Genomic DNA, 26,973 nt, shown 5'->3' with positions numbered 1-26,973 from the left:
TGGAGTGGTAATTGGGCTTTCCAGTCGGCTGGTGTCTGTGTACAGCTTAGTTGAGACAGGTCTGAAGCTAAACGCCTCGCTATTTGTCCAGCAATTATGTCAGGTCCCCATGTCATAGTACAGACGTGACCAATTAGCTGTGCCAAGCTGAAGTGAAAGAGAAGGATTATGGGAGAGGATGAAAAAAGTAGACAGAGAATGGGCTGTGCGGGTGTTAGTGGGGAGCCCATGAGGGGGGGTGGGGGGTGATGGGAGGTAGTCTGCAGGGACTACGCAAGAATAAAGGGACAGACAGACTCTGAGGGGAAGAGGGAGCGGATTTCTCCTTTTTTCCCTGCCGCTGTATGATCCATGTTTTCCATTGATTCTCTTCCTGACCGACATGTGCCTAAGACATGTTAATGCATAGCAATATTTATGCTAATGCTGCCTTACTGACCGAGCTGGGATAAGAAATTAATCTTTATTGACGTCTTAATAATTCTCCCCTGCAAAATGTGTCCCCCGTGACACGTTTTGATGAAACTAGACTGCCGACAATCGATATTCTCCAGCTTGGAGTAACGTGACACAATGTCAATAGGCGTAGGAAAGTATACAGTGCTCTAGTTCATCTTGGCATTTGTCCATATTTACTTCAGACTGACAGATTATACTACAGATCGAGTACTGATAGAGCACTAGCTTCGAGGGCTAGCTCATAATCTATGCTAGCAGCTAGTCAGGTTTTTAGAGTTCTCTGCTAAGGTGGTTAAGTGTGTTAAGAAAACAAATAAAAAGGAGCAATAGAATGATATGTGTCTGATTAAAAATATCAAGAATTGTCCTGTGAATCTTTTACTTTATTTACAATAACTGAAATCAATCTGTAAAAAGGCTAAAAACATAATTTCGCTTCAAATATTTCAAATATTTCTATGTTCAAACTTCTCTGAGCACATCTACTACAGGTGGAGCATTTGGAAAATATCTGATTTACCCAGACACCGAGGAGGACTGATCCAAGGCTCTGCGTTTAATTGGAAGAGGAAACGAAGGAGAGGGGAGCCAAGGGACGAGGCGAGGGGCAAATGAGGTAGAATCTATGATCTGAGCGTCTTCGCCTTTCTGCTGGAAAACAAAATTGTTGCTCAGTGCCTGCAGAGAGGAGTTGAGCTCATATTAATTAGTGAGCTTGAAAGAAAATATGGGGAGCTTTAAAGTTGTCGGTTATTGACATAACTTTTTGATTTGATTGTGACCAAGCTTATTATGGTTCGTTACAACCGATCTAAAAGCTGAAACTGAAAAAAAAGAAATACCAACCCATCCTCTAAAAAGAAAACTTACATAAACAAAATAGTTTTTTTATACACCAGGGGCCTATTCTTCGTACCGCGCTAAGTGAGTTAGCTGGATTAGATTGTTGACGATTTCGCGTGATCCTGGATCGTTCGGTTCCCCGAAGCCCATCCGGGACTTGCTGTCATAGCAACAGAGCCGTAAGCGTAAACCTGCTGGGGAGCAGGTTTACTTCATGTAAACAGGATTAGATCGCGGCCACGCAGGTATGCCCGCGTCATTTATACGAAAACAACAGCGATATTCCACCACTGTTTCACCATAAATAAATAACATCAATGTAACTAAAGATAATGCAGCACCTGATCCATTTATTGATTTCACACAGATACATACAGGTCATTTCCTAAAAAAGGGAAATGTACTATTAACATACTATTACATGTATGTGATTATTACAGATGTAATTGATATTTCAGAGTAGCAATTGCAAATTACTTCGTGTAATCAAGATGAGAGACCACGGCTATAAAAGCGAAGGTGGATTTGGGAAGCCTGTCGCAGCCATGTCCTGCGGAAGGTGCAAGATTGATAAGGAGAGTTTTCAGAATTCAGCGTATATTGCGGGACAGACAGGATCCTTTAGCTCAGCGCGACAGTGTGCTCATAGAGAGATATCGATTTTCCCGTGAGGGTATTATTTACTTAACCAACTTGTTGACGAGGGGGTGCAGGACCACCACCTGTCTTTTTTTGCTCTGCCCTTTTCTTGGTTGCTGTTATAAACAAACAGATTATTTCAGGGTCTCTTTCCAAGAGACTAAAAGCAATATAAGTGATAAATATTACCATTCTGTAGAATATTCCTTATATTTCACTTTTACCTGTTCCCATGTTCTAGTGGGTCCTGTTGTGGCTCTAATGTGAAAGGGGATATAATATAACATATTATAATATAATGTAATATAATATTGGATAATATAGTGTAATATAATAAATCTACCCTACCGCCTACTGGTGTTGGCCAGAGGGGCCGATGGCGCGATATGGCAGCCTGGCTTCTGCGTTTTGATTAAACTCTGAAACTCCTGAAATCCCTCACTCAAGAGTTCTTGCTCTGCTGCCGAAAAATACCGAGCCGAGCGCGCTCCGTCGACATTTTCGCCGACCAATCAGAGGGTTGCCGATCAATGTTTCTACTATCGATGCGTAGCCCCTTTTACGACACCCAGTGATGTCACATTACTGCGTCCAGCTGTACTAATCGTCAACAGCAGGTGTGTTCGGGGAACCGGATTAGCGCGCTCACGGTTAGCGCGATGGTTTGGTCTTGGATGTTTCATTTGATCTTGGATGTAGTGAGCGACGTACGAAGCACAGGGCCCAGAAATGTCATTATTTTGTATATTTGGATAATCTATGCATTTGTAGAATTTTAAAAGAAAAGAAAAAATATCTTTAGAGGATATTTTACGGCTTACATCCAGTTATATGTTAGGTAAATAAAATCTAGATAAAAACATAACATCCTGTACACCCATGTTTTATAGAAAGGATTTTAAAATTGATCTAATAAGGATTCTAGCTGCTCAACAGTCCCAGGTCTCTGCTATATTTTTCTGTTCATGCACGGTCAGATGTTTTCAGTTGGTGAAAGGTCTGGACTCCAGGCAGACCAGTTTAACCGCCCTTCTACTGTGAAGCCATGCTACTGTAATAGATGCAGGATGTGGTTTAGCATTGTCTTGTTTAAATATGCAAGGCCCTCCCTGAGAAACACCGTCTAGATGGGAGCATATGTTGCTCCAAAACCTGCATTTACCTTTCAGTGTCTTTCCAGATGTGCAAGCTGCCAGTTCAACAGGTGCTGATGCACTCTCACACCATCAGCCCTCAGCTGAAACGTAGACTTTGAACTGAGGGCTGATAACAAGCCGGATGGTCTCTCTTCTCTTTAATCTGGTGGAAATGGCGTCCATGTTTTTGACAAAGAATTTCAAATTTCAACTCCGCTGACCACAGAACAGTTTTCCAATTTGTCTCAGTCCATTTTAAATGAGCTTTGGCCCTGAAAAGACAGCAGCATTTCTCGATCATGTTCACATATGGCTGCTTTGCATGATTGAGCTTTCAGCAAGCATTGTGGATAGCACAGTGAACTGTGTTCCCAGACAGTGATTTCTATGACAGAATCATTTGATTTGCTTTGATGCAGCTGTGTCTGAGGGAGTCGAGATTAAGGGCATTCAGTATTGATTTCCTGTGCACAGAGGTTTCTCCAGATTCTGTATTTTTAGAAACAATTTTATGAACTGTAGATGAGGAGATATTCCTTTTATTCATTGGGTAGGTGCAGTTTTTTGCAAGACTGGTGAACCTCTGCCCATCTTTATTTCTGGAATCTCTGCCTCTCTAAGATGTTCCTTTTTTATACTCAGGCACGTTACGGACCAACTGGCTTTGTAAATGCCATCATGGAACTACAGGTGCAGCAGAAACAGATGAACTCCAGGTAACGTCTTCCATAGATCAGTTTCTATTTATTAGTGTCTTAAAGATTTTGTTATCTTCAGGTTTGGTTTGTTTTTTTTTTCTGTGGGAAGAGCAGTAATGCAGCTTAAGCCTGTCTGAAACATTCTTAAGCCTTATTGCTTCAGTTGGAGTTAAGAAGGCAGCACGCGGTATGATGAGTTACCTTGTTGCCACACAGCGTGAAGGTCTTGAGTTCAATTCCACCACTTGGCCGAGGACTTTCTGTGCACGGTTTGCATACTCTCCTCATGTTTGCATGGGTTCTCTCTGAGCACTCTGGCTTGTCCCGCAGTCCCAAGACATGGAATTAGTGGGGTTAAGTTAACTGGTTATTCTAAATTGCCCACAGAGTGGGATCTTAGCTCAGGGGCAGCTCCAGGCCTCGAGTGCCAGTGTCCTGCAGGTTTTAGATATCACCCTGGGTCAGCACACCTGAATCAAATGATTAGTTCACTCCCAGGCCTTTGGAGAACCTCATGACATGTTGAGGAGGGAATTTAGCCATCTGAATCAGCTGCAAGGATCAAGGGCACATCTAAAACCTGCAGGACACCAGCACTCGAGGCCTGGAGTTGCCTACCCCTGGTTTAGCTAAACTTGATTTGTCTTTTATTTTTGTAATTTTTATTTATTAATATGTTTTTCTTTCTGTCCTGATGAAGGCTTTGATGTTGCTTTACCCAAGAAGACATGCTATTGTCATTACTTTAAAGCCCTGGGTTTGTCACAGTAACATTAAATGTTTGTAACGGGCAATAATTTGACTGCAAAACATGTGAGTGATTACGAACTGGCATGGCATAAAATAAGAACATGATACACGTCCAAGTCCACAGGCATAAATTATCAATTCAAAACACAACACAAAGGCTTCATTTCTTAAATAATTTAATGCAAAAGGGTCTTTTAAAAATATTTCTACAAGAATGCATCATCACCTTTTAGTAATTTCTTGTTTATGTCTGCATCATTAAATACATCTCAATCCTTTTCAAAGAGGAATCAACAATTGAGTCTATCAGTTCTTCATTCACCCCCACCTACCCCCATTTCACTAAACATGTACAGTACTCTCTGAAACATGTCGCTTACTTTTACGAGGGTGTTTAAAAGTGGCGAGAAGACATATGCGTAGTGAGAAGAGAAGACAGAAGAAAAGACAGTACTGTATATATTTATTTAAAACACAACTGAAGAAAAAAAAGCTAAAGATATATAAGTGAGGGGCGGGGGTAGGGGCGGGGTTGGGAGAGGGCAGGTGAATGTGCTGTGGTGGATGATGGAAAATGTAAAGAAAGGCAGGAATGTCTGGATAGTTTAAATCCATGTGGCACACAAGGAGATAGCGGACAAAGCCCGATCTCTGATGATGAAAACGGCAATACTTTTCTAACATATGGTCTCACACACAAACACACACACACATGCTCACACAGACTAAAAGTACCAGTTTATCTCAATTTCAGCATCATAAAGTCTGATAAATGAACAAAGAACACAGGAGAGAAAGCTATTTCCTCTCAGCGATGTTAAATACGAAACACTCTCCCAAATGTGTGAAAAATACACTTAAAGATTAATTGTTTGCGTTGATGTGGTGACGGTTTAATCTTTTAAATATGTGCAACGCTGCCATTTGAGCTCATCACTCATGGCCGGTTAACTTTGGTGAACCCAGCTCCAGGGTCCGGAACACCATGTGCACCTCATCAAGAGTTCATGCGAGCTCCAAAACTGTCATTTTTCATGATTAGGCATGTCTGCCTTCTGATTTCGTTGAGCCCCTTTATTCCCTGTTTTCCAGCTTTTTTTGCCCGTCAGCTGTGTCTCGTTTGGCACCGGATCCAAGTTGATAACAGTGGGGTTAAGCTGAGTGACTGAGCCCAGTGAAGGAAGTGTATGGTAAGAAACTTTGACAAATGAAAAAAGGGAGACTACGAGTCTGTTATTTCTGCTTCTGTCATATCTCAATGTCTATCGCTCTTTTCCAACAAAACAGTGTTTTGCATCATAAGAGGAAACAATATACTTGTGGAAAAAAATTAAAGCCTGCCAACAGATTCTACTCATGTTAGCAAATGTTGTCGCCGGGACTGACACGCCTGGTTGTGAGCCATCATGTCAAATATGCCTTGGCGACCTCAATGAAGTCTGACTTAACTGCAGAATTCCTATTTGAGTTTCTCCTACAACTGTTACATGTTAGTAAGCCCTTAATAGAGTGTACTAGCAGTAGTGACAACACATGTATGTGGAATGAGAACACGCAAAGGTGGGAACGCATTGTGTGCTTTGCATAACGTCCTCTTCATTTGAAAGAACTTATGAGGGTTTGGCACGCTCCACGGTCACTAACATCATGCTGTCCTTACATATCTACGGAATAATATTGTCATAATGTGCTGATCACCTCTGGAAGGTGACACCGGTGATGTACCTTGCGGATCCCTATTCAGCTAACTTGAAATCCCTCTCTGTGAGGAGTCCAGATGGTGCAGACTCAGAATTGTGGCTTTCAGTTACGATGAAAGGAGCTGCAGATTTTGACTGCGTGTCTGGGCTGTTGATCCTGCACTGTACTAATCGTGCACTAGCGGCATGAGCTGAAACAGGATGATTACAGGCCACAGAGGGAATGAAGAGCTCTAATGATGGGTCATCTTGCCCTGGATGTCTGTGTCAGCCGCATGCTTATATCCTTGTGAGACCTGATGGGCCACCTGCATTATTTTAACCAACAGTGACCAGCAGGGTTCTCCTCTGATGTCTCTCACGTGAGTATCGTTTTGTAGGAAAGTGCAGGTCACATGATGGAGTTCCACCTCTTGGGGTGGAAATGACTAGTCTGACACAACAATGCCTCTGGACCTGCTCCCTAATAATAACAGTCCTTGGTAAGATGTGTTGGTCTGCATTTAAGTGACTTTCAGGAGTGAAAATAATGTGCCTGGAAGACGATTAAGTACAGCTTCACAAACGCTCTTCATGTTGCGAATGAGAATGGATTCAGGGAAGCTTAATATCGAGTTTAAATGGCACACAAAAACTTTAACACACCTACAGTGAGTTGACCATTCAGAGGAAACCCAGACAAATGGTGTTCAACTCTTCTACCCTACTTCCTGACTTTCCCTCTTCTTCCTTTGTCCTTTTCTTCGCTCAAAATCAAACATTTCACAACAGCACGTCCGTTTTGTCAAAACACCATTTTTTTCTCTTGTTATTTATCTTATTTTTCGTTACAAAACATGTACAGGCTGTTTAGAACAACAACAAAAATACAATATCCAATTATTATGCAATTTCTCTTGTTTTAATAATCATCAATTCAATAGGTGAATCCTCTTGGGAGTTTCTCTTCCTTCTGATTGTTCCAAGTCCCCAAACGGCCTAAAGTCCTTCTGGGTGTTGGGGAGGGGTGTGTGGGTTGGTGGGTGAGGTACAAATAAATACATAGGGCAGGACGCCAAGAAATTAAAACAAGGATTCTGATTATTTCTAAAACCCACACAATAGAAAGTAGAAATTAAAGTGTCCATCATGGTTTGTCTTCAGTTTCTGCATGATGCATATATATATATATATATATATAATTTCATATATATATATGTTTACGTCCAAAGTCCATTTTTTTGGATTCAATAAAAAAAAGAATGTTTTTAACAGTTGTCCACAGAATATAGCATAAGTGTTTCAGATATATTTGCTCCTTATCACAGTTCAGTTCATGCGTAAATTCTCCATGGTGGCAAATAGCGGAAGCCGTATTGTACAGTATATTTGTGTGCAACTCGCCACACCCGCACATCCAGTCGCACTTGATCACACATACAAACCCACATGCACGCACGCTCACATACAAAAATGCACACAAAAGGCCAAAAGGGTCTTTCTATTTTGTTGCCACAGTCCTCGTCTCCCCCCCAGTCGTCACCGCGTATCCAGCGGGGGTACTTCAGTCTGACCAGTCGTTTTGAAACCACAAATCTCCCAAAATATGATCAAGAAAGAAAAACATTAAAATAAAAAAATCTGACAAACAGAAAATATGGTGCAGACAAAGGAAAGTAGAAAAGCAAAATACCAGGTGTAAAATGCAGTTGATGAGCAGGTGTTCCCACACTGGGAAACTATCCTGAGTCACTTCAGGTCAGAGTGAAGAGGTCGTCTCTGAGCTACCGAGGATCCAGCAACCAAAACAGGTGTCCAGAAATATGGCCGCCTCCCTTTGACCTTTATTGACCTCCGTCACTTCTTCGACCTTTAGACCGCAGCCCATCGTATTGCCATCCTCCACCACCCCACCCTTTTCCAGCAAGTGCCCTTTTAGATAACACACCTTCAATATGAAGATGGAGAACAACACACGTGCACAATAAAACAACTTCTAGCAAGGAAAAAACAAAACAAGGAAACTGTCCTCTCGCTCTCTCGTGGTCTGAAACACTTTTTTTTTTTGCGTTGATTTTTGTTATATGTAAAAACGTTTTCACTTTTTTTTTATACAAGGGTCTTCCTTCTTTCCTACATAGATCATCCAGCAGAGCTGGGAACAGGAATCAAGGGGAGGGGCTCTTGTGTGAGGATAAGAGTGTGACATTTAAGTGACAGGACTAAGGCCAACTCCACTACAATGCACATGCATGCAAACATCAACTCACTCCAGAGCTGGTGAGGCACGCGTAAGGATATACGGGGGTTTACTATTTCTCCTCTTTCAAAAAGCACAAGCTCCGATTGGATGGGGGGAGAAAAAACAGAAAACTAACAAAAAATGCAGAAACAGGAAATGTAAGTGGTAATGAAATAAAGAAAGAAAAAATATTCAGAGGCACTGCAAGCCAGTTTCGTAGTGTCTAATTGGCAGAGATGGGTCAGGCAGCTAGGGTTTTCCAGTGGCAATCTCTGGCACAGTTTCTCCCCCTTTTTCCGTCTGGCTGTCCTTCGACTGCATCGGTTTGCGTGTCTTCTCACTCACACCTGGACAGGAAGTGTTTGGTTCATCTGTAGTCTCATGTCCTGAATGCTACCAAGAATTTTCTTCTGATGGCCAGCCAATGTAACCCCTATCCGCAGCAGGTCCCTGTGAGCGAAGAACAAAAAGGAAACAAAAAAAAAAAAGGAAAAATGAGAACAGGTGGCTCAGTCGTGAAAAGAAAAGAAAAGAAAAGAAAAGAAATAAAAGAAGGAAAACATCACATGAAGCTGAAGTGCAAATTTCACTGTTCACCACAAGTGAACACATACTCGACCAGGTGGGAACGCAACATAGGCCTCACCTTGGCGATGGACCATAAAATGGATTCTGAGAGTGAGGTAACAAAATGGGAGCACTCATCTGAGTGTTAGTTTTAATGCATGATACCTTTGTTACCCAGCAGGTGGGCATGAGGATGTGAGTCGAGCAGCAGTAATGACAGTTAATGATTAAAGTGCAAACTTCGCTACTGTCTGGCAGGTGGCAGACTTCACAGAGTCTATACCCGTCTGTCACTTGGCGAGAAAAAAAACACGGGAACACGGAAGCAAAAGGTTTTCTTCATCAACAACAGCCTTTCTCTGTATAACTACATGCTACTTTCAGCAGGTAGGTCCATCTTTCAACCACCCAATCACGTGGCAGCAACTCAATGCATTTAGACGTGTGCATATGGTCGAGTCAACCTGCTGCAGTTCAAACAGAGCGTCTCCATTGCAAAGCTTGGTTGTCAAGTGACTTTGAACGTGGCAAAGTCAGACGGGCTGGAAACTGCTGATCTGCTGAGATTTTCCCCGTACAGCCATCTTTAGGGTTTACAGAGGATGGTTTAAAAAAGAGAATTTTTCCAGCGAGTAGCTGTTCTCTGAGTTAAAAATGCCTCCTGCGAGTGCATCGAGCTGATGGGAAGGCATCAGTTACTCAAATACCTACTTGTTACAACAAAGGTATGCAGAAGAGCATCTCAAAATGCACAACAAGTTGAACCTTGAAACAGAAGACCACACTGGGTGTCACCCCTAAGAACAGGAAACAGGGGCTACAGTACGCAGAGGTTAAGTAAAACTGGACCATAGCAGGTGCCTGGGTAATGAGTGTCAGTTTCTGCTGCGACATTTCGAAGGGTCAGAACTTAAAACAACATGAAAACATGGATCCATCTGGCCTTATGTCGATGATTCAGACTGGTTGTGGTGTAATGGTGTGAAGGATATTTTCTTGTCAGGCTTTGGGCCTCGAGCATAATTTAAACACAGTCTGCCTGAGTATAGCTGACTGATCACAGTGGGATGGACTACTTCATGCATAAGGTAATCATGTCACAAACCTCAAGTCATCTCAAACTAGTTTCTTGAACATGATGTGTTTACTGCTCTCAAATATCCTCTCAAATCTGCATCAGCTGTGTGATGCTATCATTTCAATGTCAGTAATTTCATACTAGTATAAATATGTCTATACATACACTTGCTTGACTTCTCCAGATAATAGCTGAGGAGAGAGCAGACCATCAGCTGACCAGCTGACCACGAGTGCTCTGCCTCTGTACGCGTCCTGTCCCTTCTGATCTAATATAACCTACAGACAACATGCTTTCTCACTTTATGAGTTTCTCTGCTTCAAAAACAAAGGTATACAGTGAAGTCTATCACTTAACCAGATATGTACATAATCGCAGGTACACAATTTCGCAGCGCACATCTGTCCTCTCGTCACATTCGAGTCGCCACAACTTCACACAAACAAATTCTCCCCCACCCCCCATATTTTGCCAACCCCATCAGCACAGTGACGGAGGATGAAATGATAATAAATGGGCACCATTAGAGGAATTACTGGCCATTAAGGGCAACAGAGAGCCACAGTACACCACACCTGTCAGCCTAGCCAAATTGAAACAAATTACTCCCACCTCCACTGTCTATTATGCACCTAATGAGAATGATTTATTTATCATTATAATCCTAATTCATTTATTTAATCATCACTGGCCTGCAATTTCCATGGTTTCCATTGCATCATTTCCTGTTTGTAAACATGATCAAAGCTGAACCAAATTGCAGTAAAGGAAACAGCCGCAGGAGTTAGCTTAAAAATTGTAGGCTGCGGTGCTGTGCAATCGTGTAACGGTGATTTGTTTGCTTCTAAAACGGGCGACAAAGTATCAGTTTCTGAGCAAGCAACTTCTGATCAACCAAATATAATCACTTTGTTATCTCTGACATCTTCAATTATTAAACTAGTGTTCAGCATATATCAAAGTATGTGAGCATACCTACTGGAAAACAAGTATAAATGTATTCTTTTTCTTATTCTGTGATATCTGAGTTGGTTCAGAGACCTGTTTTCCGCATCTCATCATCATATTTAAGTGTTTTTAATTTGACTCTGAATCTCAGTCCCGCTCAGGCGTTGTAGACCTGAGTAGCTCCACTCACTCTGCTGTCATCTGGGCCACCAGGTCAAAGGAAGCAAATCCTGCGTTGACAAAGTTGTCACGGTAGCGGCTCATCTTGATGGCATCCAGCCAGTCCCCCACAGTGGTGAAAGTGGTATAGTCTGGCACACAGCGGTCAAGCAAGGGCTGAGAAACCCTACATTAGGGGACAGGGGGGAAGGGAGGGAGGAGAGAGAAAGAGAAACAGAGAGAGAGAGAGAGAGAGGGTTAAGGTCGTCACTCTGTGTGCCTCTACCGGCCAACCTCACCCCCAAACGCCCCCCGCTGAGTGCCACCTCTCCATTTCTCTCCTCCTCTGTTCTCCCCCCCCCCTCCTCCTCTCCTCTCCTCTGTACTGAGTTGTGTGCAGGGGCGAGTGGAGGGGCGGGGCGAGGACCCAGGGAATGTACAGGGTGGGTGAGGAGCAAGTTGTGACTGTGGAGAGACTGGCTGGAGGCTTGGGTGGTGGATGTTGGCGCAACAGCTGGTGAGGGGAGGTCACGTGTATTCACACACAGAGCTTCAAATCTAGCTTAAACCAGCAACAAGTGTTAAAGAAACCAAGTGGAGATCGTTTTAGTCAGGAATGCATCTGCCTGGCAGCATCGGTGATGGTGATAATGTTAATAACAATGCAGAAAAGTGCCTTCTTTATGAAAACCTCAAGAAATGAAAACCTGGAAATATCTGAAAAGCTCTGTCTTTGTGTTTTGCGTCTCGTTCTTTTTGTTGCAAAGAGATGTCGGGTGTATTGTTTGGGGACTGATGAAAGGAGGAAAAAAACAAAAGATCAACAACAACTTGAAATTCAATCTGTGTGGTTGTACTGAGTCGCACTATTAAACCATCTACAAACGTGCTTTAAATCTGATCTGGAAAGATTGGACTCTTTGCGGTTTTGCAGGTCAGTTCAAATCAAATTTCGTCCGGCTGTGAGAACACGAGCTTAAACGACGGGCTGGGAGCCATATGCCTTTCAGTGCATAATTACCAATGCATAAAATGATACACTGTGTGCAACACGAGTCCGCAAAGGTGGAAATATTTTTTAAAAATTGCTTTCAGGAAAAGAGGAAAAAACACTGAAATGTAAACACAGATGTCACTCACATGTGTGCGCGGTTTCGCATTAGCGCCGACTTGCAATGTTGGGGACTCTGGAAGAAATGACTCACAAACTCATAGTTCATGTGTGTTTGACAGCGCATGAATGTGATTAGTTGCGCAACGCTTCCCTCAAACGTCTTGAAAACGTGTCGGAGGGCGCTCTGCGTGTTGCTGCGCACCTGTTGACAGCCCCAAAAGGGCTTTTTAGGGGGAAAAAAAGAACCTAACCTCCTGCGCTGATCAACGCTGCAGATAGAGAGGCCACCTTGGGAGTTTTAATAAAACGGCGCAACAACTCAGAGCGAAGCGCAGCAGATGAACGACAGAGGAGGTGGAGGTGGAGAGAATGTCCTGGGATGTGAAGGGAAAAAACAAGAAAGAGCACCACTGTCTCCACTCCTTTCTGCTCCGTTGATCCCTGTCATCCTTTTTGATGGCATTAGATTCATTAACAATTAAAAGGAATGGAGAGAGAACGAGAGGGGAAGGAGAAAGCACACGGAGGAGGAGGAGGGGAGTTAATAACAGTGATACAGAGGCTCCATTGAGTGGTGTAGATGGAGTGATTTTTAATAAGGCCTGTGCTTGGGCATCCAAGCCCTCGGGCTGTCGTTAACGCACGACTCTGGCTTCTCTTAATGGAGTATTGTTGGTCCTCCCATAAAATTGGCTTCAAAAGGGATCCAGACTTATGCTGGCCACATGTTAGCCACAAGCACAACGCAGCAGGAAGGCTGGATAATGCTGTGAGCTAGCTAGTGAGTCCACTACGAGCCGAACTTCATGTCATAAAAAAATGGCTGCTGCATTAGTCAGTGGTTTGGCCTTTTATGCAGTCATTGTTTTAAAAAGTTTGATGTTTCTTTCTTTGCTTGTTCTGACCGATTCAGCTGCAGCAAAGGATAGAAATCACCGAAGCTCACGCGGGCAAATATTCAGTCAGGTCAGGCATGTGCAACTCCCGCAGTCAAAGTCTTTAATGTCAGACAGCGTTAGCTAACCTCCAGCCACCCTTCAGTGCCGACCAGGACGACTGTAACATCTTTTACTCCTCCCTTGTTAGGTCTATCGGCAGGAGGCCACCTCTCTGCTGGCCCATTTAAAATCTCGTTAGTGGCTAATTAAAAGGCACTCTCATCTCTTTTTTGCATCGCCTTAATCGGGCTAATTAACCGCAAGCTTAATCTTCTAAGAGCGTCGCTCCTGTGGCCAACCGAGACCCTGGTTTCCCCCTTGAGCACAACCCAGGATTGTCTCTGTCCCTCCCTCAAGACAGAAAGACCCCGATGCAGAGACAGATAGGTAGGTCAGCCCCATCAGCTTTGCGCCAACTCGTTCCTCCAAATTCTTTCCAAGAAACCAATTGGACGGAAAGATAGTTCAGCTAAATGTAGATGTGACACGTCGAGCTCCCAGCTGGCGATAAAGCTGCTTTAAGGCTCGAATTGAGCAATGGTAATTTGGATTTGTATAACAGCTTACCCTGAGCTTGTGCAAACTAAAGAGTTGAATGAGATGATATCGGAACAATAAAAAAGAAGCCTGTTGCAGATGATTCAGGAACATTCATATCCACTATTTAAACTTAGCAATACTTGCAGAGTTCTCTTCCCTTGGTGCTAATGAAATTGCCTGACCAGCTCTCTCTTTACTGACTGAGTTTCTTAAATCAATAAACTTAACTGACTGAAGGTTCTTGTTATTATATTACACCGCAAAAGCCAAGCAAGCCTAATCCGCCATATGACTCAGGAAAGGTAGTCATTACTAATATCCATTTATGCTATGACCATAATTATGCATTATTAATACACAGAGCATTACACTTAACAAGAGCCCTCAGGGGCATTTAGAAAAACACCCTCACATTTAAAGTCCCCTTCTATGATAACACGTTCCTCAGCATAAACAAGCATTTACTGCAAATCTCCACTTGACATGGCCTTCATACTAATTTTGACTTTAACGTGACCAATGTGCTTTTTATATTAAGGCTTACCCCGAGGACTGTGTGCTGTTGGTGACTACTTTGAGACTGGCAGCATTGCGAATAAGCTTATCCAACGTGGCCACGATCTGGGTGAATTTAGGTCGTAGGTTCCTTTCTTTCACCCAGCAGTCCAACATGAGCTGGTGCAGAGCCGTCGGGCAGTCCATGGGTGGGGGCAGTCGATAGTCCTGCTCCACGGCATTTATCACCTGGGGAAGGACAACAGAGAAATCCCAATCACTTCTAATCACAGAGTGTAGCGCAGAGGGAGGGTGGACAATGCAAGAGAGGCGGTCGATGGAAAACAGCACGGCAGAAGAGAGTGAATGGTGGGAATTATAAAAACCGGGGATAAAGAAGGAAAAAATGGCTTTGGTTATTCACAGAAACAAGGGCAAGCAAAAGTTGGAGCTGTGGGTGGATGTGTGGTGAGAAAAAGAATGGCTCTTCCACATAAATGGAAGAAGAAGGTGGTTTCTTATATATAAGCATAAATTCTCTTGTGATCTTACATCTTGATTGCTCATGTCCCAGTACGGCCGCTCGCCATACGACATAACTTCCCACATGACGATGCCGTAGCTCCAGACGTCGCTGGCAGAGGTGAACTTCCTGTAGGCGATTGCCTCTGGAGCGGTCCAGCGAATGGGGATCTTCCCTCCCTGTGGATATGCGAATGAGTAGGTGAGCATGAAATACTGGAGAGATGGAGCGCAAACACAGAGTCACACACATACAAGAGGGAAAGAGAGGGTGAGAAAAAAACTATCCAAGGGAAACGTTGATGCACAACAGATGGGTGCATGCCATAGAACCCAAACACCGCATTCACACAAGGTTAGTCAGACGTTTACAGACAAATGACACGTGCAGAGAGGTGAAACTTTAAGGATATGAAATGTGCAGCACAGTGCATTTTTCAGTGTCATTGTTAATCCTTTTCATTCAACTATGTACCCGATAGACAGTTGCTGACTCATACTAGGAGTGTCTCTTGGAGTAAAGAGCACAAAAATGAACACAACTGCTTCCTGCCATAAGGAGAATTGACCTTCTGCACGCCTCCTGACATTGTTCTGTGCTTTTTCTCCTTCTTTGCTTTACTATACATGGATGTAAAAAAATGGTCAGCGTCTTTCATATCGGGCCGAATCAGAGCTGAGAAGAAAAAAACAAAGCTGTCTTTATACCATCGTTCATATTCATAAGTCTATTATCCTCAGTATACCCTTTCAGACATAAATCCCAAACTGCTTTGCCAGTTGAAGAATATTAGAGACTCCAGCAATTTGTCAGCAACCGATTTTGTAACGTTTCTGGGAATCTAAAACAAATCATGTGTAACACCTGCGTGCGATTGGAGGTACTCTTGTGATCTTTAAATTTCACGTATTCATTAATGTCATTAACTGGATCATTCCACACCCTTTAATATAGACTTCTATACCCTTAACTGTTCTTAATTTGTCCACGTGTCTGTGCCACAGTGACAAGAAAAACCTCTGATCTTGTGGGAACAGACCGGGCATTTATTGGACACGATGATTAAAAGAAAACAACAATAATGGGTTGATGTTGGAACAACATATGTAGCCTTTTTAAACACAGGAATACAGACAAACACAAAAAGCAGTCAAGTGTAATATATCCACTAACTCACCAGTGAGCTGGTGTAGGTTGGATCTGTGGGGTCATCCTCAAGGAAACGAGACAGGCCGAAGTCAGATACCTTACACACCAGATTACTGTTAACCAAGATGTTACGGGCAGCCAAGTCTCTGTGCACGTAGTTCATGTCTGACAGGTACTTCATGCCTGCTGCGATCCCACGGAGCATGCCTACCAGCTGGATCACTGTGAACTGCCCATCATTGAGCTAGCAAAGGAGGAGAGAGTGACACGTATGAACTGCATTGCAGATCAAGGATCCATTTTCAAAGGAGAAAACAGCCTGTGTGCCTCTTCTTTCATGGTTTAGCTCATGGTTATTTCATGGTTTAGCTCTCTATATTCAGTGTCTTCTACACTTTTTTATGTCCTCTTACCTATATCTTTAATCTCTCATCATCTCACGCTGTAATGTCCTTCTCTTTTCTACCTGCCCATTCTATATTCTTCCATTCTCCATTATCTCTGTATCAGCCCCCCCTCTTTTCTCTGGCAGACAGTGTATGATGTGACTTTGAGGCAGAGATTCATTGGAGACTGAGCTCTGTAAATGTCACCAACTGCCAGAATACAGGATTTGTAAGATATCCATAGTGAGCTCTGCAGCTGCACTTAAGAAGACCTTTTAAGGTTGCAAAGACAGTGAGATAACTGCAAACAAAAATCCAGCGGCTTTGGATGGGCTTATTTACCCAGTAGTGTTGCATCACTCATAAAATCACATTTTATACAGAGTAACTAATTTTAAGGCTATTCTGGTGTGTGCTTGTTTTTTTAATTAGTTTTTTCTCACCCTCAGAAAAGAGTCCAGTGCTCCATTCTCCATAAACTCGGTCACAATCATCACCGGACGACTTTTGGTGACCACACCTTCCAGGCGGATAATGTTGGGGTGGTCGAACTGGCCCATGATGGAAGCTTCAGATAGGAAGTCTCGCCTCTGCCTGTCGGTGTAGCCCACCTTGAGAGTCTTGATGGCTACGATGATCTCCCGGCGCCCGGGCAGCTTTAGGCGACCGCGACACACCTCCCCAAACTCTCCTGCGAGAGCCCAGGTGAAACAGCCAGAAAAACAGCAAAAGAGGAGAGATGGAAAGACAGACAGAGAGAGAGAGAGGGAGGGAAGAGAGGCATGACGGAAGAGTGGAGGAGAGTGGGGGGAAAGAGGGAAGAGGGGACAGTTAACTGGTTAGAACCAAGGAGCCAGGGAAGGGTAGCTGGGGGCAGAGTGGGACAAGGGGGGTGTGGGACTGCAAGAGAAGCCAAGACTCTAGGCCAGTCTTAAGGGATTGTGATATAAGGGGAGGCATACAGTGACTTTATACTGTTAACTTACATACTAAAAGAAAAACAAATGGTGAGTGAAAGGCATAATGGCACAATGTGAAATGACACAGGACTGGGAAAAAAAAAGCATAACATTTTTAGGGTAAAGTTGGGTGACATTATAGGCCAGACTTAGGGTGATTACGGGGAAAAGGGGGTCAAGGGTTTGTGGGGGGTGGGGGGGTGCTAAGCTTCAGAGGGGCCGGAGAAGTGAGCACAGGAGGAAGAGATGGGTGGAGACAGAAGCTTGGGGGTTGTGGACGCTTTATGTTTACACTCTACACCAAGCGTGTGCAAGAAGCCAAGAAAAATCAGGTGATGAAAGTGATGCGTGTCAACACAGGTGCAAAGGTAACAAAGTGGGGGAGGTCAGGGAAGGCGGGGGCAACAGGTTGAGGGGCATGGAGGGATGGATTGAGGAAGGGGGAGAGGAGAGGAAGGGGACAGGGAAGACAGGGGTTGAGGGTTTGTCACTTTAAAGGCGAATGCTGGGGAGCGAGGGTTTCAAGAAGTTGCCTCAGCAGTAGAAGAGCTGTCGTAGTAGTAGTAGTAGTAGTAGTAGTAGTAGTAATGGTAGTAGCAGAAGCAGTGGCAAGCGATTCCCATCTCTGCCATCACAACGTCTTCCTTTTTTGGCTCAGAAACATATGCTAAAATATCTGAACCTCACATGGCACAGTCCTGTAGCTTTTAGGCAGAGATATAACTGTCAAATATATCAAAGACATAAAATATTTCACTGTCTACAACATCATGTGAGGGAGGGTTTCTAAAACAAGGGGGTTACAACCACATAGTGGATAGGGTGTGAGTACCAGGGAAAAAAAGGTCAAACATAACGATCCAGTAAAAATCCTCTTTTTAATTAAGAGGTTCTCCGGATATAAAAAAGTGGGCAGGGTTACAGGCAGCCAATCCTGGACTTGGAGCAATTTAATATATTTTACACCCCAACCAGACAGATTTAAACCTCTAAAAGAGTACAACAGATAAATATTAGCCATGGCTCTTAGAGACAGGAATTCCCCAAGCTTACACACACAAAACCAGACACAGAGCCAAAGAGCTGGACTTTAAGTCCTCTAAAGTACATATCCATTACAATCACGCCCTCGCAGGTTCACACAGTGCTCATTAAGGCAATCGCTGGCCAGTAAATCTCTCGATATTTCACAACATACACAAGTTTGTGAGCTACAGCAACTACAGCACATTTTCACATTACCTTCAGTCTTCCTTCTTTTAAAATTTCAATTTCCTTTGCATCAGTTTTGAAGTGCAGAGTAGTGCAATGAGGTATGAAAGAAGTAGAAAACAAGCCCACTTTAAGAGGTAGATAAGGTATCCTACAGCATTCCTGCCAGTAGCCAGATATAATTACCACTAGAATTACAACATCCTGCATTATTTCAATGATGGCAGCTGCTGAAACTCAAAACCTTAACGCTCAGTGTTTATCTGTGCACACGAAAGTTCAATAAGTGTGCAAAAAAACAGGTTTGTAGCTTATACTGGAAAATACATGCAATCAGATGGGATTAAACTCTCCCCTAGAGAAATAAATCCTGTCTGTATGGGGTTGTGCTTTTACAAAAATTTAATCAGTTATCAATAACTCTTGTGCCATATTTATTGCATTGCTCCCATTGCAGGATTGGGGTAATTTTTGCCTTTTAGGACATGGGTGAAATAATAATCTACCATACAATGGGTATTAAAACTAGTTTAAACGCACACGGCGTGGTAAACGTGGGGGGTGCTAGAACTGTGAGGCACACTAACACAGTGCTGGACATCTGGAAGGCTAAAAAAACAAAAAACACAAAAACGTTCCTAAGAGGTGACGGTATGCGGTAGGGAGGCGAGCAAGAAGAGGGCTAGCGATGAATTGAGTGAAAGTACCGCTTGGTGTGAAGTCCTCTAATGGTATGGCCTGGAGGTGACTAGCAGTCTTCCCCCTGTAGCTCAGGAGCTTTGGTGGGTTACCTGCGCCAATGACCTCCTCGATCTTCACGCAGGACACATCGATCTCCTTGGCAAACTCGCGCACTGCCTCATTGGGGTCCTCGTAGGTGAAGGGGTCAATGTAGACCTTCATTCCCGGCGTTACTATTGGGGATTCAGTGGCAAGAACAGGAAAGTGAATCTCCGTTGCCAAGCAATAAATATTCAATGTGATATCTGTCTGATCACTTCTGACGACAGCGAGAAGCACAGACATGCTGCCGTTGGAACAGGCAAGCGAGCTTAGCGGAGAGACTTACTGTACTGCTGCAGTTTCTCTGTGTACTCTGACTCTGAACCGTTTCTCTGCTTTCTGTTGAGAAAGATGAAAACACAAACTGAGTCACGTGGTCCCTGCACAGTGGGACACAAACACTGCTGAGGAACAAAGGCACGGGGAGAAAACAGATCCCTAATAACGCCTAGTTGTAGCGTGAGATGCAGTCGCACTGTGATGTGGCATGGTAAATATGTGTAGTCTTTTTGTGCGCTGGAAGCAAGGGATACGCTGATAAAGATTGTATCAATGCCTAGTGGTAAAAATGATTCATACTCGGGGACTGTAGCGCAAGTGTAAACAAAAGGATATCATACTATTGTCTGAAACGGCAAGTGAAAGCCATTCACTCTCGGTACCCCCGCCCCCCCCCCCCCCCCCCCAACCCCTCCAAAAATGAGCAGCCGTGACAAAAGCGGACTCAAACAGCAAGCTCAGCTGTCTCGCTTTCCTCGCCCCGCAGACATCACACTGCACATTTCAATTCAATCTCAATCATATTTTTCTCCTCATGGATCTTGCTCTCTGGTTGTCAGTCTCCCTTTTCTGTTTTTATGAATTTATTTACTCTTGTCCTCTTATAGCCACTCAGTTCCTCCAGCTTCACCTCCATGCATCTGTCCCTTTCGCACCCAGCGGGGATGGGGTGTGGGCTCGGATACGGAGCTGGGTTGTTGAAATCACATGTTAATGTGCTTCCTTTGTTGTCTAACCAGTAACCGGGGCAAAAAATACCCGATGGTAATTTGCATTTTATTTTAAATTCTAATTTTCTTCTGGTATATGCCGAAGCTGTGTATTTTGTATCATTTCTATTTTTCTCCCTTCTTCTGTAGCAGTCAGAGCAGTGGCTAAGCCAAGACCCTGAGAGAGAGAGAGACACAATGTAGCGGTGTGAAAATTAGGGAGAGCGAAGAGGCAGGAGGGAGAAAGAAAAGGAGGGGGATCCAGGGAGATTATTATTCAGTCTAGCATGACCGATGCCCACGCTTGTCAGCAGCTGCCTGAACTGGCTTGCAGAGAGAACCCAAGTGGGCACCAGTCAGCAGTGGGTGCCAGCCTCTTGCACATATAGACACCCTCGCACGGCATTTTCTGCTTGACAAATGAATGGTATAAAGGATAAACGAGTGCGGTTAGACCCAGCTGATGTAGTGTCAGACTTTCTGAAAGGTAAGAGCAGCCACTTGCAGCTTCCCAGTCAATTGAGCTCAGCAGACAGGGGCGCATCTGGGTTCTTTGTGGTCGGGCAAACGCACAGTTGATTCTGAGTGCTGGGCCGTGAGGGCAGGCCTATCAGGCCCAACAGCTGCTCCACCATGCTGTTTCCACTGAGCAAAGTAGCATTTTGGCCAAAGCTGTTTACTATTCACAGATTCAGAAGGCTAATCTGGCATTCAGTGGGCTCACAGGTGGCAAAGCAATCCGCTGAGACTGTTCCGGGGCAGTTTGGAGGACAAGCAAACAAAGCTGACATTTGAAGCTATCTCGGTGTTTTGTTTTGTTTTTTTCAAATTGACGGGAAAAACAACAGTTTGGCACCAATGCTTCTGTAAGCCTTGCTGTTTTAATAGCGGGATTCTCACCTCAGGCAGACAATAGCGATGACCACAACTGCAATGATGAAGACTAAGGTGGCGGTGGCTGATCCAACGATGAGCGGCAGCTGTTCCTGCAGCGACTTTGGGGGGTCAGCTTTACAAGATTAAAGAGAGAAGGTGATCAGTTAGTTAGTCAGTTGCCGCAAGCATCGACCAAACTAGCTGCAATCCAGCTCACTACAAAAGTACAAGGTTTATTAATCTGTATGCAGAAGAATCTGCACATCCTTTATAAAGTAGAGGAAGGGTATGGCTGATACACAGACTGGCTGACCATAGGTACATTTTCATCAAATCATAAGTCCGTTACAAGAATTTCAGTTTTTTTCGTTTCTCGCATATTGGCTTCTTACACTATAAACGCTTGAAAAAATCCAACACATCTATAAGCTTTGCATTGCACTATTTGTACAGACATATCCCAGTACATCCCCGGGTAGTAACGCAGGCGGGGTGTAACGTACTTTGGAGGTTGGTGCTGAAGTCGGCTGGGCTGCTGTAGCGACCGTAACCAGCGACTGTTCGGGCGCGGACCTGCACCACGTAAGGCGTACCAGCCTTAAGACCTTCAATGCGGGCGTTGCTCCGTTGGGCAGTCATGGTATGGGCAATGGCCTCACCCTGATCCTGCACATACAAATACAGGGATTAAACAACGCACCCCTGCTCCTCATTGTTCCTTCTCTAAAAGTTTTGATGTAGGTTGACAAAAAATATATAAAAAAGACAAGACCAAGAGAGAGAGAGAGAGAAAAGGAGTGCCATATCATAGCTGGTATGTTAATCTGACAGCAGAAGACAGCATATAGTGAGTGACTGCGCTCTTTCCCCAAGGAAAACTCTAAACTTTCTGGGGTTTTAGAAACTTTTTAAGGCATGGATTGACAGAGGATGGGAGGGAAAAGAAGAAAAGGGAAGAGTACAACAGGGAAGGGATTGGAAGGATAGAAAGAGATGGAAAGAGTGGAATAAGAAGAAAAGGAAGCCTCACGGCCAACATGTGTTTATCAGCAGAGCCATTGTTTTCCACATTTACAGAAACACAGATGATACAGAAACCATGCGAGTCACTGAAATTGGATTGAATTACAGGCGTTCTCTAACATCGGCGCTTACCTTCTCATGGTACTTAATCTCATAATCCAGAATGATTCCGTTGGGCTTCTCTGGAGGCAGCCAGGACAGGCTCATGGTGCTCGCTGTGGCCGCCATCAGGTGAACTGTGGGCACTGCAGAGGGAGCTTCACAGGGGGAAAATAAATAAAGGGAAATCCGCTTTATTTATTGTTTTTCGTGTTATGTCTTTTGAAGTTCTGTGCCCTTTGTCTGTCCACAGAAGCCCAAATACAAAGTCTTAGCTGTGAGCTTTGTGAAAAGCTTTGGCCACTAGTTAGTATGCAGAGCCATTCCCGACTAATGCTCAAATTCTCCCTCCCAGAGTCCTAGGGGAACGAGAGGTTATGTCTAATTCTCCTGTAGCAAGAGAATCAAACTTTAGAAACTGATGGATAAGGCCCATGCAGTTCCCTCTGTCATATATTAACGGCGGGCGAGCTAAGTAACAGCCGCACATACAGAGTTTTGCACGTATGTGTCTGTGCACTTGCTTCACTGCTGCTGAGCTGTTACTCCGCAATCTCGTTGAAATGTTTGAGAGGAGCTGTGCTTTCCTTTTTTTTCTCGGCTGTAGAAAAAGATCTTGTTCTTTAAGTGCTGTGCATGAATATAATATACAAATACAAAAATGTGCACACACCATACAATCTAATTATTTTATGAAACATGTAATCACTGGAGTTTCCCATGCTTAGTTTACACGTGCCGCATTAACAGTAAGCCCATGCCGCTCTTTCCTTTACTCCCTCCTCGGTCTACCCTTTTAACTTTACTTCATACCTTCCACTGTCTACCTTTACTTGAATATAAATAATACACTTCCTGCTTTTTCAGTGGACTTTTCAACTCTTTTGCTTGTCTTTCACTGCTACAGCCCTCCATCCACTCCCCCTTCCTCCAGAGTTTTATGACTTCTTCACAAGATGTCCCGTCTAACCAAGACAGATGTGCTGATAATCACTTTTGGTCAATAAGGAAAGTGAAGTGAAGGAAGTCAAGTGTTGCACAATAATATTATTCGATACTGTACCGCACTCATTTTAGGAAAATCCCTGGATCAGTGTTTCTCATTCCCCCATACCACACACCAGTTTTCGCTGGCTTTGTTAAAAACTTTTACATCCCATTTTTACATTCTTTCATCGTCCCCATTCCATTTCCTTTCTAACCTCCCTGCTTGTCTTGGAGACCAGACAACCTTCTGTTGCTCTGTCTTTCTTTCTGGTGTCTGCACCTCCCCTTTCCTGAGTTTTCCCCTTCCTTGTAAGTCCCATCTATTCCATTTCTCCTTGTCTCTCTTATTCCCCCTGAAGACAATGCTTCCTAGGCAGATCCCCTGGTTACTCTAGCCAAGGGATTAGGGGCCCTCCTCCAGGAGGAGACGTTGGGAGTAACCATGGAGGTGGCCCCAGGGGCTTATCACCAACCCAGTATTTATTTTGATTCTTAAAAGGTGACTGCACATGCAGGGATGGTCTTGGGACTACACAAATGGATAATCTGATCACAGATGATGCACTCTTGCCCTGTTCTTTCTCTTCACTGCTCCCTCCGCACCCACCTGACCCCAAGCACCCAAGGGTGGACACTTGTCCCTGTCAGCCCAGCACCAAACCTCCCCATGAAACAATGAGGCCCTCATGTGGGGCTGGTGGGGCCTTTGGGTTCCAGACCCACAAAAAGAAGGCATTCCTAAAGAATCTTTTAGGAGTAGGCACACAAGGTCAAAGGTGAGGAGGACAAGGCCATGGAGAGAAGGAAAAAGGGTGGGGGAGGAGGAGCCAAGGAATAATCCTTGGTGTTTACTAGGCTAGCCGAAAGAGCAAACTTAACACAGCAGCAAAGAGTTCAATTTACAAGTAAAAAGAAAAACTGGGGTGAGTAAAAGTACATCAGTGAGAATAGTGAGATTTCCTAGGTAACTGAAAAAATGATCATAATAGTCCCCCAGCTGTAGTGTCAAACAAGGCTCAGTGGCCAAAGACTCCAATCTAAGGAGGGCGTACATTCTGGACTTTAAATGTATTTGGAGTTTTTCCTTCTGATAAAGACCGTTCATATTGCACCAAAGTAGTTAAGTGATAGACAAACCATTTAAAAAAAGAAGAGTTCTTGTTTTTTACAGTATGTCCACAAAAAATGTCAATTAATGGAAACTTTCTAAACCTTTCGGATTTTTTTCTGTGATTTAAAACATTTATTTCTTATCATTTTAGCCCAAAGAATAATGCTGAAAGCTTTCTTTCATTTACTACAGCAGCTTTTCTTTATCATGTGGAAAAACTGAGACATACTGTTGAAACTGCACTTCTTTTTCTTATATTAAGGTATCTTAGGATACTTATCCTTTTTCACTGACAGGTGGAGTGTTACTGGTTCAATGCACGATATACAATTATTCTGACGTCCCTGGTCTACAGTCTCCCTCCATTTATTGATTTATTTTCATCACTTGGCTTATCAATAGCGGGTTCTATTACTCTGTATCTATATATACCAGATGGGTTTAAAAAAAATCATCTCAGCTTTGATTGCTACATTGGCCTAGTTACTGTTTTTGCTGAGAGCTGAAGGATCGGTGGGTTGGAACCAGTGGGCAGCCAGAATACTAAAGGTTCCACACTTTGAATATACACTGCCTCGCTATTGCTATTTGCAGTGGTGTTAGCACAGAGCATGCTGTGGGCGTGTGAAAAAAAGGTCGCTTTCTAAGCTCATTCAGAAGAATGTCTTCCTTCTCAATCCCTGTTCAAAGGAAAAATATGTAGCACACTCCTACATACATACAAGAAATTGATCTCTGCTTTTTAGGCGCAGAGCGTATTCTCTGACATCCTTTTGTGTCTTTTCCCAGCCTTTGAAAGTTGGCATCGCCCGAAACATCAATGCTGATCTTTGCCAGGTAGCCACAGTGCTGAAGCTGCACCTACCGGCCTGATTTGTGGTGATGTTCACGGCGGAGAACTGGGGCGTATAGGGGCTCTTGTTGGAAACGCCGTTGACCGCCTGGATCTCGAAGCTGTACTGTGTGTGGGCTTGCAGGTTCCGGACCGCCACACGCCGCTGGGTCAATCCCAGGTGGCGCGGTGAGATGTCCACGTTGTCGTCGCAGCGCGAACACATTCCCCGGTCGGGGAGGCACTTCTTACAGATGACATTGTAGAGGACATCATCACGGCCGCCCAGGTCACGAGGCTCGCTCCACTCCAGCACGAGCGAGGTTTCGTTGACGCTGGAGATGACGCTGCGTGGGGCAGACGGAACGGCTGCAAAAGGAAGGATGGGATGAAGAAAATAGGTCGCAATGAGAATGCATTCAATCTCCGTGCACAATGGGTGTAAAGAAATTTGTCCTGGTGACAGCACAGAGACATCAGGACAATAGACAAAAGATTTATACTGGAAAGCACATTTTATATATCATTACACACACATGCATTCATTATTCCATAACTGCGCCGCGGTATTAGTACATTTCTTATGCATTAACTAGACCATTTTCTTTTCTTTCACTGTAACAAGAGACTGTTCCAGCAGTTCTTCATTAAAAAAAAGAAAAAAAGAGGACAGGAGTTCAAATTTGAATTGCATGCTTATTTCCACTGTGTGTCTGTGTGTACAGAGTGCTTGGGGGCAACGAGCAAGACAAACTATTGGCAGAGTCTTGGCAATTCTTATCCAATTACCGGAGCCTTATCTCTCACTGCACTGTGGGAGAATCAGCCCCACACCCCAGCAACAGAAAAAAGGATCTTCTTTCTTCACTTCTGAATAAATTCACCCCTCTGTGTCTGTTTGCTTTTAATAGAGCCAACAGTAAAAAAAAAAAAAAAAAAAGATAAAGCTCACAAAAAAACAAGTGGGTTTCACTTTCCGGCCGTAGTGGGGCAGAGACGTTGTGAGTGCAGGTTGGTGGGAAGGGGAGGGGTTGGATGATAAAGTTGAGGATAACGCTGGGAAAGCAAGCAGACTTGTTTGCTGTCTGTGTGGCGTGGCAGGAGCATTGTGCTAGGAGCTTTTATCAGCAGTTGATGGAAATATCCAAAGACGTTTAATACACAATAACTTTAACTTTATGATTACAACACATTTGGCCCAGTTCTGATGGGAAAAATAGACTAGATGTAAGGTTGTCAGCATTAAAACATACTGAGTTATACAGATGGCTGAAGGAAGCATTACTTACTAGTGCAGGGGGAGTCGGGAGAATCTGTGTCTGCGCGGTAATAACCGTTTCGACAGGAGCAAACACTGGCTGCTCCCGAGCTGGCACGGCTGTTGGCTGGGCAGGGCAAGCACAAACTGTCCCCCTGTTTGGACTTGAAGGTGCCAGGGCTGCAAGCTGATGGCAAAAGAGGGAATGATGAAGAAAGCATGACCAACAGCTTAAAAAACAACAACAAACAAACTGATTTTACCACTATCATATTAGAAATTGTCTTACTCTGGAATGAAAACACAAAATTTACTTTTGCCAATCCATGCCAATAGCCTGTAATTCTACTCATTTTTAGTGGAAAAGTAGTATTTGTAGTAGTCTCGGATCAATACTAGCACAATAGGATTGATACTTTGTTTCTAATTTCAGTATGTAGCCCACTGAATTGTGTTACATAAATTATGTTTTTGGAAGTGAAGAAAAAACTATACATCAAA

The 26,973-nt window shown here is 43.8% G+C and overlaps 1 protein-coding gene across 8 annotated transcripts in view; it reads right to left on the bottom strand.

Moving 5' to 3' along the window:
- Positions 1-5,793: 5,793 nt before the first annotated feature.
- LOC102290173 (ephrin type-B receptor 3) overlaps positions 5,794-26,973 on the bottom strand; it is a 57,685-nt gene continuing 36,505 nt past the window's right edge. The window contains exons 4-16 of one of the 8 annotated variants that reach the window (XM_014333182.2): positions 26,504-26,659; positions 25,248-25,583; positions 22,318-22,442; positions 21,666-21,828; positions 21,187-21,295; positions 19,584-19,636; positions 19,222-19,428; positions 16,787-17,034; positions 15,986-16,201; positions 14,838-15,023; positions 14,335-14,534; positions 11,230-11,385; positions 5,794-8,896 (exon numbers count right to left, since the gene is read on the bottom strand). In XM_014333182.2, coding sequence (XP_014188668.1) covers positions 8,788-8,896; positions 11,230-11,385; positions 14,335-14,534; positions 14,838-15,023; positions 15,986-16,201; positions 16,787-17,034; positions 19,222-19,428; positions 19,584-19,636; positions 21,187-21,295; positions 21,666-21,828; positions 22,318-22,442; positions 25,248-25,583; positions 26,504-26,659 — 2,264 coding nt within the window. In that variant the 3' untranslated portion in view covers positions 5,794-8,787. Of the gene's footprint in view, positions 8,897-11,229; positions 11,386-14,334; positions 14,535-14,837; positions 15,024-15,985; positions 16,202-16,786; positions 17,035-19,221; positions 19,441-19,583; positions 19,637-21,186; positions 21,296-21,665; positions 21,829-22,317; positions 22,443-25,247; positions 25,584-26,503; positions 26,660-26,973 lie in introns of all 8 variants that reach the window. The other 7 variants (XM_014333181.2, XM_014333183.2, XM_014333184.2 and 4 more) reach the window with 7 other exon arrangements.

This window comes from Haplochromis burtoni, unplaced genomic scaffold (genome assembly GCF_018398535.1).
Source record: "Haplochromis burtoni strain Fernald_Lab_line unplaced genomic scaffold, NCSU_Asbu1 Contig_5, whole genome shotgun sequence".
Lineage (NCBI taxonomy): Eukaryota > Metazoa > Chordata > Actinopteri > Cichliformes > Cichlidae > Haplochromis > Haplochromis burtoni.
The sequence above is the reverse complement of the archived record's forward strand: the minus strand, read 5'-3'. Positions and strand labels throughout refer to the sequence as shown.